The following is a 13,436-nucleotide window of genomic DNA, read 5'->3' on the forward strand; positions in this document are numbered from 1 at the left end:
AGGGTTCAGAAAAGATTTACAAGGATGTTGCCAGGGTTGGAGGATTTGAGCTGTAGGGAGAGGTTGAATAGGTTGGGGCTGTTTTCCCTGGAGTGTTGGAGGCAGAGGGGTGACCTTATAGAGGTTTATAAAATCATGAGGGGCATGGATAGAATAAGTAGACAAAGTCTTTTCCCTGGGGTCGGGGAGTCCAGAACGAGAGGGCAGAAGGTGAGAGGGGAAAGATATAAAAGAGATCTCAGGGGCAACATTTTCACACGAAGTGTGATATGTATATGGAATGAGCTGCCAGAGGAAGTGGTGGAGGTTGGTACAATTGCAACCTTTAAAAGGCACCTGGATGGGTATATGAATAGGAAGGGTTTGGAGGGATATGGGCCAGATGCTGGCAGGTGGGACTAGATTGGGTTGGGATATCTGGTCAGCATGGACGAGTTGGACCGAAGGGTCTATTTCCATGCTGTACATCTCTATGACGAGGACTATGACGCTATTACTCACAACTTTCTGACTGAAACAATTTAAGCAAGCAATCTCATGAAATTCTGTTACTCCTTCTCTAAAGCAAACACATCATTTCTTGGTTAATTTGGCCATTAATGGAAAGCAAGATTCAAATACAGTTTAAACTGGGCAACTGATCTCATTATACATTTTTTATAGGGGGCTGATTGGTGAACAAATCAGAGTCTATTTTCCAACTAATCAGTACCCTGTTTCTCATGTAGGTTAAATTTCTGTTCCCTTTGAAATTTATTCATCTTTCCTGATGGATGCAGGACGGAAAGCTTCTACAGCTTGTTTTTTTTTAATAGTCATGATTTAGAGATGCAGGTGTTGGACTGGGGTGTACAAAGTTAAAAATCACACAACACCAGGTTATAGTCCAACAGGTTTAATTGGAAGCACTAGCTTTCGGAGTGCTGCTCCTTTGTCAGGTGGTTGATGATGAAGGAGCAGTGCTCCAAAAGCTAGCACTTCCAATTAAACCTGTTGCACTATAACCTGGTGTTGTGTGATTTTTAACTTTGTTTTTTAAAGCAACACTTGTGTTTCTTACAACCAAGAAACTGCTTTTGTGTTTTTATTTCTGTATTTTATTTCATTTTCAGTACCTACAGTTTTCCAATATTACCATGTCAAAATTAATTCCTTGCAATTTTGTCCTCTTATTTCATTGTAAGACACTATTCTTGATAAAGATAGGGTTTTACTTATTAATGGCTAGTTATTTATATTGTAAATATTTACTTATACACTTAATTGTAAGATCCTGGGGGGTGCTGCTGAACAGAGACCTTGGAGTGCGCATTCATAATTCCTTGAAAGTAGAATCGCAGGTAGATATGATAGTAAAGAAGGTGTTTGATATGCTTTCCTTTATTGGTCAGCGCATTGAATATAGGAGTTGGGAGGTCATGTTATAGCTGTACAGGCCACTTTTGGAATATTGCATGCAATTCTGGTCTCCTTCCTACCGGAAAGATACTGTAAACTTAAAAAGGGTCTGTTTCCATGCTGTATATCTCTATGACTCTGTCGATTATAGCAATTAATAATTGCGTGGTTTGAGCACATTATAACTGCATTGTTAGGTGGGAAGCTGATATATATGATGCTCTATTCTGGAAATAAATGTAAGATCAAGAAAAGTATTCGTATTTAAGTATTTTACTTTACCAACTATCTTGGATTGTATTAATATGACTGGACAATAGCAGTCTATCTCAAATAAAGTGGCCCAGACAAATGCGAAGGGCTGGAACAATTCAAAGAACTGTGGATGCTGGAGATCTGAAACAAAAACAGAGATTGCTGGAGAAACTCAGCAGGTCTGGCAGCATCTGTGGGAAGAACTCAGAGTTAACGATTCGTCAGTTCTGATGAAGCATTACTGGACTCGAAATGTTAACTCTGCTGTCTTCCCACCGATGCTGCTAGACCCCCTGAGTTTTGCCCGCAATTTCTGTTTCAAACAATAAGGGCTGCACAGGTACTGAGTAATGGTGCAACTCTTAGAACAACCTTTTCACTCTCTCTCAAGCAAATAAGTGATGACCTTTCACTGTTGTTATGTGTGAATGTGCTTCAACATTAGGGAAAGAAGCGAACAGTGCTGACCTGCTGACATTAGCGGTGGAGTGAGTGATTACAGGTGGGATTTCTGAAGAGGAAGGCTTGTGGCAAGTTTGTGAAAGACTGTGAAATTAAGATGAAAAATGGTCAGTGGGGAACATTAAGTGTCTGAACTGCAGTGGATAAAGATAAAAAGCAGGAACAAGGAGAACACAACACAAACCAAAAGGCATTAATTTCTAAACACATAGTGAGGGACAGCTCATCAATCCCTACAGTGTGGAAGCAGGCCATTCAGCCCACTGAGTCCATACCAATCTCCGAAGAGCAACCAGTCTCAGTAACCCTGCATTTCCCATGGCCAATCCAACTAACCTGCGCATCTTTGGATTGTGGGAGAAACATATTCCACCCAGATGAAACCCACACAGACACGGGGAAAATATGTAAAGTCCACACAGACAATCAACTGAGGATGAAATTGAACCCGGGTCCAAGGTGCTATGAGGCTGCAGTTCTAACCACTGAGCCACTGGGGAAAATGGAATATTTAAATCCATTGGTGTTGGGATTAATTTACAGAAAGAAATTTAGTAATGATCAAAACAAACAATATAAAAATCCCTCTCCTACCATTCATGCAATTTTAAAAAAATCCTGAATATGTTTATGTAATAATTTCTTGTGCACTATTTCAATGAAGTCACTGGCTGTTTATTGCATTTTGGTAAGTGCCAATTATGAACAGCACAAAGGAAGTGGGTGCAAAGGATTTAAAAGAAACATGAACACAGAATATTAATCCCCATTATGAATCATGAACCACAAGATGATGTACAACAACATTTTCTGTCTTCTCTCCTTCCAAATGGCCTCTCCTTTCAGGTAATTGTTAGATATTTGCTGTGGTTTGTTTTCACTGAATCTTCCAAACCCATAATAAACTATGACAGTGAGTGTTGAAAAACTATCCGACTGAGCAGTTGGGTGTGGCATGGATTTGTCACCGTTCAGCTTAATCCCATCTTCAAACATTTCAATGAGAGATTACCAACCTTTCTGTTCCTTGACCCAAACCCTGGGGTGGAGAGACCCACTTTAATGCCTCCACCCCCAACTCAGATGAAAAGATTTGCCTTTTTTCTTCTTTTATCAGATACGGTATTACTGGCGAGGGCCAGCATTTATCTCCCTTCCCTAAATGTTCATCAACTGAGGGGCATTTGTGAGTCCAACATGTTGCTCTGGGACTGGAGTCGGATGTAGGCTCACCTGGGTAAAGATGGGAAAGTTTCTTCTATAAAGGACGTTCGTGAACCAGATGAGTTTTTACAATACTCATAATAGTTGTCATCGTCACTATCATTCCAGATTTATTAAAAAAAGTTTAAAGTCCATTAATGTTAGTGGCATATGAGCCCATGTCCCCAGGTCATTGACCTGGACCGTATACAGTACATTACTGTTGAGTCACTGTCTCCTCCAGACCAGTCATTTCTGTCATTCACTGGATACAGAAGTTATTTCAATGAGAAAGCTCCAATTTTATATTCAACCTGGAGGGTTCACCATTCATGATCAAGTGTTGAGGCTGAAGACTTTCTGCTGTTAAAAAGAACATTTTCCACATTTTGTTTTCAGGATATTTCCTCTGTTCCATTCCCTTTAGAGTACATATAATTTAGTTCGCACAGCATGCTAGAAATCATGTTGTTATCACTGAGGATTTGCATTTTCCCTCCTTAAAATGGGTCGAGTTCACCTCAACGAGGGTGAGAGAGCATCCTGTTAAGAAAGAATCTGCAATAAAGGTGCAAACGTTCCTGGAGTCAAAGGAAAAATAAAATACCAAACGAGATAAAGGTTTGTAATTGTTAAAAAGCAAACAGGAATGGCCTTTCTACTGATCCAGTAGTATAAAAGAGATAATATGTACTGTGGAACAGAACTCAGTACAAGGTTGGTAAATCCCATGGACATTTGGCCCATAACCTGTATGCAGATAACATGGGAAATCCAAAGTTTATCTGTGGGACTTAGAAGGGGTTGGGTGGCTGGGTGAAAAGATTGGTACCAGCCAGGGTTCCTGGTTCTGATAAATATCCAGTCACCAAACAAACATTCTTTTGGTGGAAATTCTAGCATGGGAACACCCACACGATTGAATAGTCTGTCGTCATGATTGACTTATGAAGGAGAGGCAGTTGGATGAGGTGCAGGGAAGGCACTCCCAATGGTTGTGGATCTGTACCCCAGTGCCACAGTTCAGTAAAGGAAAGGCAGAAAATTTGGAAGGATGTGAGTGGGACGGGGGTGGGAATAAATATGAAGGATTGTGGTTCCCATTGCAAGTTTTTCTCAGTTAATAAATGCGAAATCACTAAGTTCTGGCAACGATCAAGTATGGGTATTAGTTCAGTTGTCCAAATGGCTGTCTTTCCCCAGTTACAATCCTGTTGTGATTTGGGTGAGTTCTGAGTTGAGGTCCTCTCCCTGGTGTGAGTGGGGTACCAGGGACATTTGCATGCCTAGTCATACCTGGTGGTTAGTCCTATCAGCCGTGTGGATGGTGGATGGCAGCTCCCGGGCATGGTTCCGAACCCGGTTGGAGCCCTGGTACTGAATGGTTGAGGAAGTTGGCACGCAGAACTCCCGGAAACACCGCTTGAAATTCTCATCCAGGAAGGCGTAGAGGACGGGATTGAGGCAGCTGTTGGTGTAGCCTAAGGCAATGCAGAAGTGCCAGGCAACTGCTGCGAAGAGAGTGGATGGGATCTTCACCAGGGCCCTCAGGATGACGTAGATGTGGATGGGCGTCCAGCAGATGATGAAGACAGCCACCACCACAAGAACCATCCGTGTAATTCTCCGGAGGTTCCTGTCCTTCTCCTTTGAGCCGGAGAGCATCCGAACACTCTTCAGGCGCAAGATCATCAGGCCATAGCACACAGTGATGATCAGGACTGGCATAACAAAGGCAAAGATGAAGACGCAGATCCTCAAGAGGTTGTCCCAGTACCAGGAAGGGTGTGGGAATTTCAGTGTACAATCTGTTACTCCTAAAACTGAAAAGGATGAGAAGGATTAAAAAAAAAACAAACAGTTAAATTGTGGCTTGTTGGCCATACCCTTCAGATTTCCATAACAACATTCCATAGATAAGCATTCCATGATGACGGACAGGATCAGATTTTCTGCTTTTTGTTTCTGGGCTACAGGATTGCAAAGTCTTCTGCAACCCAATATAGAGATTCCAAACCATGGGCTAGATATTACAGCTCTGCACTGGGTGAGAACTGTGATAATAAGCTAAAGAATGAAGACAATAAAGCAGGTCATCCTTCCACCAACTCTCACCCACCCTGACTTGTCTCCCATGTTACAGATGATAAAGGCAACTTATTTCAGCAGCAGATAGAGGGAGGGTGGTCCAACGACCCCAACTGTGTGGCCTGCTATCAGGCAGCAAGAGTGGGATACCTCCTTTGGGGGTCTCCTGTACTCATTGGAAGCTCACTAAAATCAAACCCCATCCTTAAACCTAGCCCAGGCATTTAAAGACTCTTAAATTTGATTTTCCAAAGGACCTTGCTCTGTGTGATCTTGTGGGAGAGAAAAGAAACGAGGCCACAATAGTGACCAGAATTGGGTGGCAAGGTGGACTTGCCTGGGAAATGTCTCCTCGGGAAGAGTGAGACCGATGCTCTAGGTGTTGGGGCACCCATTGCCCGGCACTTACCACTGTCAAACCTTATAGTTGCCATTATCATCACGGGCAGTCCGATAGCTGAGGACAGGATCCAGATGCAGACATTGACAATCTTGGCATTCCGTGGTGTGCGAAAATCCAGAGCTTTGACTGGGTGGCAAACAGCAATGTAACGGTCCATGCTCATGGTGGTGAGGGTAAATATACTGGTAAACATATTGTAATAATCAATGGACATGATCACCTTGCACAACAGCTTCCCAAAGGGCCAAGTTCCCATCAGGTAGTTGACACTTTGGAAAGGCAGTGTGCTGGTGGCCAAGGCATCAGCCAGAGCAAGGTTGAAAATGTAGATATTGGTAGCTGTCTTCATTTTAGTGTACCTGAAAATCAAAATAGGGAAAATATCAGGAGGTCTGTGCAGTGAGCAACAAGAGTATCCATGGATGATCAAAGCAAAACATTGTCGATGCTAAAAATAGAGTTCTAGAATCTTGCAGCATGGAAACAGAGCCTCCAGTCTAACTTGTCCATGCTGACCAGGTATCCCAAACGTAACTAGTCTCATTCACCTGTGTTTGGCCCATATCATTCACCTCGACCACTTCCTCTGACGGCTCATTCCATACAGGCACCACACTGAAAAAGTTGCCCCTCAGGTCATTTTAAAGTCTTTCACCTCTCACTTTAAACCTACACTGACTAGTTTTAGTCTCCCTTACACTTGGGAAAAGACTCAGCTATTCACTTTATCTATGCTCCTTGTGATTTTATAAACCTCTATCAAGTCACCCCTCAGTCTCCTAAGCTCCAGGGAGAAAGGTGTCAGCCTGTTCAACCTCCCCTTATAACTCAAACCCACTAGTCCTGGTAATATTCTTGTAAATCCTTTCTGCACCCTTTCTATTTTAACACTATCCTTCCTATTTTAACTTACCTGCTTTTACCAGCCTCAGGCAAATGTTTGTGTGGAGTTTGCACATTCTCCCAGTGTCTGTGTGAGTTTACTCCTGATGCTCAAGTTTCCTCCCTCAGTCCAAAGATGTGCAAGTTAGGTGGATTGGCCACGCTACAGTTCCGATAGTATCCTGGATGTGCAGTCTAGGTGGATTAGCCGCAGGAAATGCAGGGTTACAGAAATAGCATAGGGGGCTGGGTTTGGGTGGAATGCTCTTCGGAGCATCGGTGTGGATTCAATGGGCTGAACGGCCTGCTTCCACACTGTAGGGATTCTACGATTCTACAGCAAGGCAACCAGAAAGGTATGTATTATTTCAAAAGTGACTCCACTAATGGCTTGTAAAGCCACAACATGATTTCCCAAATCCTATACTCAATGCTCTGACCAACAAAGGCAAGCACCCTGTCTACCCTGATAACATGTAAGTTGCTTTCGAGGAACTATGACCCTGCACCCCTAGGACTCTTATTCTACAACACTCCCCAGAGTTCCATGATTAACTGAGTACATCCTGCACTGGTTTGTCCAACCAGAATGCAACACCATGCATTTTATTAAATTAAACTTCATCTGCCACCTCTCGGCCCATTAACCTCTCTGATCAAAATCTCTTTGTACTCTTGAATAACCTTCTTTGTTATCCACTGTACCATCAATTTTTGCTGGAGAAACTCAGCAGATCTGGCTACATCTATGGAGAGAGAAATAGTGTAACTATTTTTAAGTCTAGTATGACTCTTCTTCAGAATCCTTCCGTTCTTCATCAGTTCTGAAGAGGAATCATATCATACTCAAAAAGTTTCTGTTTTTCTCTCTATAGATGCAGCTAGACCTACTGAGTTTCGCCAGTGTTTTCTGTGGGAATATCCATAGACCAGTGATTACCACTATGGACACTCAGGGCACAACAGCACAAAATGCTTCTTCAGCCTTCATCTTACCCAGTCCCTCAATGAGTTAGTTCCTACTACACTCAGTTCATTAGCAGCACAGATTAGACACCAATTGAAGTTCTCCACATGCTCTCAGACATTTTCAGGGCACGTAATGCACAGATTAAATATGTCATAAGGTTCCTTCTACACTGGCTCATCAAAAACTTTCAGGGCAGCTACCACACTGGGTGAGGTCGGATGAAGTTCCCATCAAATGGTCCCCAGAATAAACATAGAATTGTGGAGAAACTCAGCAGATCTGCTAACATTTGTGGAGAGAGAAACAAAGTTAACATGGAAAATTGGGTCTCTAAAGAAGGAGGCCATCTGGTGTGTTCTGTGGAGGAACTGGTCCTCCTGGGAGCAGATACAGCAGAGGCAGAGGAATTGGGAATATGGGATGGCATTTTTGCAAGAGATAGGGTGGGAAGAGGTGTAATCCAGGTAGCTGTGGGAGTTTTGGTGTTTGTAAAAATTGTCAGTGTCAAGTCAGTCGTCATTAATGGAGATGGAGAGGTCCATGAAGGGGAGGGAGGTGTCAGAGATGGTCCAGGTAAATTTAAGGTCAGGGTGGAAGGTGTTGGTGAAGTTGATGAATTGCTCAACCTCCTCGCGGGAGCACGAGGTGGCACCAATGCAGTCATCAATGTAGCAAAGGAAGAGGTGGGGAGTGGTGCCAGTGTAATTACGGAAGGTCGACTGTTCTATGTAGCCAACAAAGAGACAGGCATAGCTGGGGCCCATACATGTGCCCATGGCTACCCCTTTGGTAGGGAGGAAGTGGGAGGATTCGAAGGAGAAATTGTTAAGGGTGAGGACTAGTTCGGCCAAACGAATGAGAGTGTTGGTGGAAGGGTACTGTTGGGGACGTCTGGAGAGGAAAGAAACGGAGGGCTTGGAGGCACTGGTCATGGCAGATGGAGGTGTCGAGGGATTGGATATCCATGGTGAAGATGAGGCGTTGGGGGCCAGGGAAACAGAAGTCTTGGAGGAGGTGGAGGGCGTGGGTGGTGTCTCGAACGTATGTGGGGACTTCCTGGACTAGCGGGGATAGGACAATGTCGAGGTAGGTAGAAATGAGTTCAGTGGGGCAGGAGCATTCCACAACTAGGGATATATTTCCCTCCCCACCCCTTTCCACCTTCCACAAAGACCGTTCCCTCCGTGACTACCTAGTCAGGTCCACGCCCCCTATAACCCACCCTCCCATCCTGGCACCTTCCCCTGCCACCGCAGGAAATGCAAAACCTGTGCCCACACCTCCTCCCTCACCTCCATCCAAGGCCCTAAAGGACCCTTCCACATCCATCAAAGGTTTACCTGCACATCCACTAATATCATTTATTGTATCCATTGCTCCCTATGCGGTCTCCTCTACATTTGAGAGACTGGATGCTTCCTAGCAGAGCACTTTAGGGAACAACTCTGGGACACCCGCACCAATCAACCACGCTACCCTGTGGCCCAACATTTCAACTACCCCTCCCACTCTGCTGAGGACATGGAGATACTGGGCCTCCTTCACCGCTGCTCCCTCACCACCAGACGCCTGGAGGAAGAACGCCTCATCTTCCGCCTCAGAACACTTCAACCCCAGGGCATCAATGTGGACTTCAACAGTTTCCTCATTTCCCCTTCCCCCACCTCACCCTAGTTCCAAACTTCCAGCTCAGCACTGTCCCTATGACTTGTCCTACTGCATTTCTCCTTTTCCACCTATCCACTCCACCCTACTCCCTGACCTATCACCTTCATCCCCTCCCCCACTCACCTATTGTCCTCTATGCTACTTTCTCCCCACCCCCACCCTCCTCTAGCTTATCTCTACACGTTTCAGGCTCTCTGCCTTTATTCCTGATGAAGGGCTTTTGCCCGAAACGTCGATTTTACTGCTCCTCAGATGCTGCCTGAACTGCTGTGCTCTTCCAGCACCACTAATCCAGAAACTAAACTGGACTCATCATATAAACCCAATGGTATTACAAAAGCAGGTCAGAGACTAGGAATACTGCAATGAGTAACTCACTTTCCGACTTCAAGCTTGTCCACCATCTACAAGGCTGAAGTCAGGAATGTGATGGAATACTCCCAAAACACTCAAGAAGCCTGACAACATCAAAGACAAAACAATCCACTCGATTAGCACCACATCCAAAGCATTCACTCCCTCCACCACCACTCAGTAGCAGCAGTGTGTACTATTTACAAGATACACTGCAGAAATTCACCAAAAATGTTCAGATAGCACCTTCCAAAGCCAGGACCTCTTTCATCTAGAAGGTCAACAGCAGCAATACATGGGAACACCACCACCTGCAAGTTCCCTCCAAGCCACTCACCATCTTGGCTAGGGAATATATTGCCATTCCTTCAGGGTTGCTGGGTGGAAATCCTGGAATCCCCTCCCTAAGCACATGGACTGCAACAATTCAAGAAAGCAGCTCACCACATCCTTCTCAAGGGCAACTAGGGACAGGTAATGAATGCTGGTCAGCTTGCTGTGCCCAGATCCCATGAGTGAATAAAAAAGATAATGAGTAGTGGGTGGATTTTGGGTGATTATTAAATTGAAAAAGAGAATAGCTGAAAATAGGGAATGAGAAGGATTTTTTATTTTCCAGCACTTTTCAGTTCTGAAGAAGTCATTCTCAAACTCAAACCATTAACTTGATTTCTCTCTCCACAGATGTACTGCTAGATCTGCTGAGTTTTTCTGGCATTTCAGATTGACTCTTTCAAATTTACTGGTAGTCTGAGATTGTGTCATTTTTCTTTGGCTCTTGATGACCTAGCCTGAAGTGTGGTGTGTAATTGGTTGCCACCTCAGTGTTAAAAGTGTAATTGGTTGAAACGAAATAGGTGTGATTTTCTCTGTCAGTATGTCACGATGTCATTCGGTCCTTCCGCTCCGGGTAGCACTAGTTTCACCAATGGATATGGATGGGGTGGGGAAGACGGAGCGGGAAGGGGAAGATGGGGGAGTTGGTACTCACGTTTCGAGGAACTTATAAAAGGATGTTCCTATTGAAAAGGCATTTCGATAGGGAAAGGCATTTGTAAAGGGGTCAAACGTACACTGAGGATTAACTGCACGATTTGAAGTGAGGGTTTAGACGCTGCACTCCCACAGTTACCGGTTAGATGGCGCTGTTTGAGCAACTAAGACAAGTGACAAACCAATCCTGCCCCATAGGTATCTATTAAATACAGATATTAATCCATTAACAGCCAATTAGTGCACAAATACAAATTATTGATGTGAAAATCGCGCAATTAATCTCTACAACATTGCACTGTGCCGAACTTCTCTTCCAATCCATGCGAAAACATTAAATGTGTCATCAACAGGAAAAACACACAAGGACTGTAATTTTGAAGGTTATGCACATTGTCTTATATGTTTACAAGATTGCACTGAAGTTAGACCCCCAAATTATCAATGAAATGAGGCGGGTGGGAAGGATGCTACTCGAGTCGAGTCAAAACCCGTTGATGTTGGGTAGAGGTTTCACGACAGAGAGAGAGAGAGAGACAGAGACAGCGAGAGTGGAAGAACGGGGGTCAAGTTAAGAGTGTATCTTACCTGACAATGACATACATGACCAGGACATTGCCCACCAACCCCAGCACACAGACAATGGAGTAAAGAGCAGTAATGATGATGGCGATGATGATTGAAGCCGAACTCTTGCTCAGAGGGACTCTCTCGGTGCCGTTACACGGGTTCGAACTGGAGTTGATGCAGAGATAGGACCAGTTGGCTGAGCCCAGGCTGGAATTTATGGTGGTTAGGCTAGTCTGGCAGAGCTGGGACCCGTTCGCAGCTAGATCACCGCAGGGCTGGGCGAGTAGGTCCATTGCTAGGTTTTTGTACTGCTCTTGGCAGAACGTACGGGATTTTAAAAAAAAACCCAAAATAACAGAGCGCTGTCGATTCAAAACTTCAGCAGATCCTCAGACGAGAGAAGTGTGACGCCAGTGCAATGCTCTGGATGAATTGAACGCCCTCGAGGCAGCAGTAGAGAGAAGCTCAACCTTCCTCACGCTATTTGCAAAGGGGACACTGTGGGTCTCTGGGCCCCCGGGCCGTCTGAAGCAGTGGCTGATCTATCTCCTCTTTGCCTGATCCCTTTTTTTTATTCTGGCTGTGATTCGCCGTTTTATTGGAGGGGGGGTTGACGTCAACCCCTCCCCCCTCCCCTCGCCTGTGATTGGAGGGTTGGAGCCAGCACCTGGTCACAGTGTCAGGTACACAGGTAAGAGTTGAAGACCAAGGTGCCGCTGCCGCTGTCCACGGTGCTGAAACGGCTCAGGCTGCAATGCAACTGGGGGCGAGGTCACTGAATCGTCGGGAAGCTACTGGATCGAGTTTAAAGACACAGGACAGAGAGAGAGAGAGAGAGAGGAGCTAAACGAAAGCGTCCCCAGCACCAGCTCAGTCCCATGATGCTTGAGAAGTTAGCCTTTGATACAGCGAGATGCATTCGTCAAAGAGAGAGGTGGAGATTCAATGGAATCATAGCCATTGGAATGGGTGTTCAGGTGAAACTGGGAAAGAGTTTAATTATGTTGAAGACATTTTCTGCCACAGTTACAGACACGGTCATTTCATGCTGACATGTGGGTTAGTGTGTTTAGTAGCTGATCCTTGGCCAGGATCCTCTGTAGTCTTTCACTTGGACATTTTCACAGGAACAATCAGGCAGTCGCTCGCCATATTCAATAAACACAGGTTCTACAGATTTTCCTTTATGAATCCTTGGGATGTGTGGTGATTACAGTTTTGAGAAGATTGCTCTAGTTCATAATCGTTCACTGCTGTGCATTGTTGTACCCCAAACTGTCCTGAACAGAGTGGTGCAGGATCTGTAACTTGCAGGTCATTAAACTGTTATGCAAAGTAAATGCAAGGAACTTGTTTCTTTGAGAGATGTAAACCATCTGAGTTCTAAGAGAATTAATGGAAGACTGGCATTTTTACAGCATCTTTTAGTGACCCAGGACATCCCAAAACAGTTCTCAATCATGGATGTCTATTTAGTATGTAGTCACTGTTGGAATGAAGGAACCATTGCAGTCAATTCATAGCAAGGTCAGTGAGATGATGACCAATTCTTTTGCTTTTAGTGACGTTGATTGAACAATAATTATTGGTTATGATACACAAAAAACACTCCACTGCTGTGACTGAAATAACCTTAGATCATTTGTATTCACCTCTAATAGCAGACAGTGTCTTGTTTGCATGTTGTACCTGAAAAGCAGAACTTCGGTGGTTGAGCACTGCCTGTGTCAAACTAAGTAATATGGTCAAGCTTGTGGAGTGGAATCTGAACAGAACAACCTTCAGACACTGCAACATTATCCACCAAACTGTTGACAAAACAGCATGATGGGTTACTCACCCCTCCCCCCCCCATACTCAGTGACATGCTTCTTTTATTTCTACATGCTCAGTAATCTGCTATGGACTACCCACGTTTCTTGATACCTTTTAGATTTGAAAGCTTCACTTTCTCTGTTGTAAATGTTCATCTGACAAAGCTTTAAGCTGAGATGGTAAAAGGAATCTTTGACTTCCTTAGGCAACCTCAGTGACAGGCATCAGCCAAAAGGGTGCAAGGAAGTTCTCCTTCTTGACCTGAGATAGTTCTGAAGACTGAGAATGAATCATTCTATGCGAGGAGAGAGGAAGACAGCAAAGCTAAGCCATATAACCCATTCTAATGGTGCCTGCCATTAAAAGCAGGTAGAG

At 44.4% G+C, this 13,436-nt stretch overlaps 1 protein-coding gene across 2 annotated transcripts; it reads right to left on the reverse strand.

Annotated features, from left to right (window-relative positions):
- Positions 1-1,008: 1,008 nt before the first annotated feature.
- Positions 1,009-12,116, reverse strand: oprm1 (opioid receptor, mu 1). 2 transcript variants are annotated; one of them, XM_072580279.1, is made up of 3 exons: positions 11,265-12,116; positions 5,816-6,168; positions 1,009-5,141 (listed from the first exon to the last, which is right to left on the reverse strand). In XM_072580279.1, the coding sequence occupies exons 1-3, from the start codon at positions 11,537-11,539 to the stop codon at positions 4,609-4,611; spliced, it is 1,161 nt and encodes a 386-aa protein (XP_072436380.1). In that variant the 5' UTR covers positions 11,540-12,116; the 3' UTR covers positions 1,009-4,608. The 2 variants fall into 2 exon arrangements, with proteins under 2 accessions (XP_072436380.1, XP_072436381.1); XM_072580280.1 differs by lacking the exon at positions 11,265-12,116 and adding an exon at positions 6,723-6,769.
- Positions 12,117-13,436: the final 1,320 nt, after the last annotated feature.

The sequence above is a fragment of the Chiloscyllium punctatum genome, chromosome 11, assembly GCF_047496795.1.
Source record: "Chiloscyllium punctatum isolate Juve2018m chromosome 11, sChiPun1.3, whole genome shotgun sequence".
NCBI lineage: Eukaryota > Metazoa > Chordata > Chondrichthyes > Orectolobiformes > Hemiscylliidae > Chiloscyllium > Chiloscyllium punctatum.

Excerpts from the sequence above, each read along its gene's own strand:
- oprm1 (XM_072580279.1), bottom strand. The coding sequence starts at position 11,539 with ATGGACCTACTCGCCCAGCCCTGCGGTGATCTAGCTGCGAACGGGTCC. Across the intron at positions 6,169-11,264 it reads GTCATGTATGTCATTGTCAG|GTACACTAAAATGAAGACAG; the intron begins GTAAGATACACT and ends TTTGATTTTCAG. Across the intron at positions 5,142-5,815 it reads AACTATAAGGTTTGACAGTG|TTTTAGGAGTAACAGATTGT; the intron begins GTAAGTGCCGGG and ends CATCCTTTTCAG.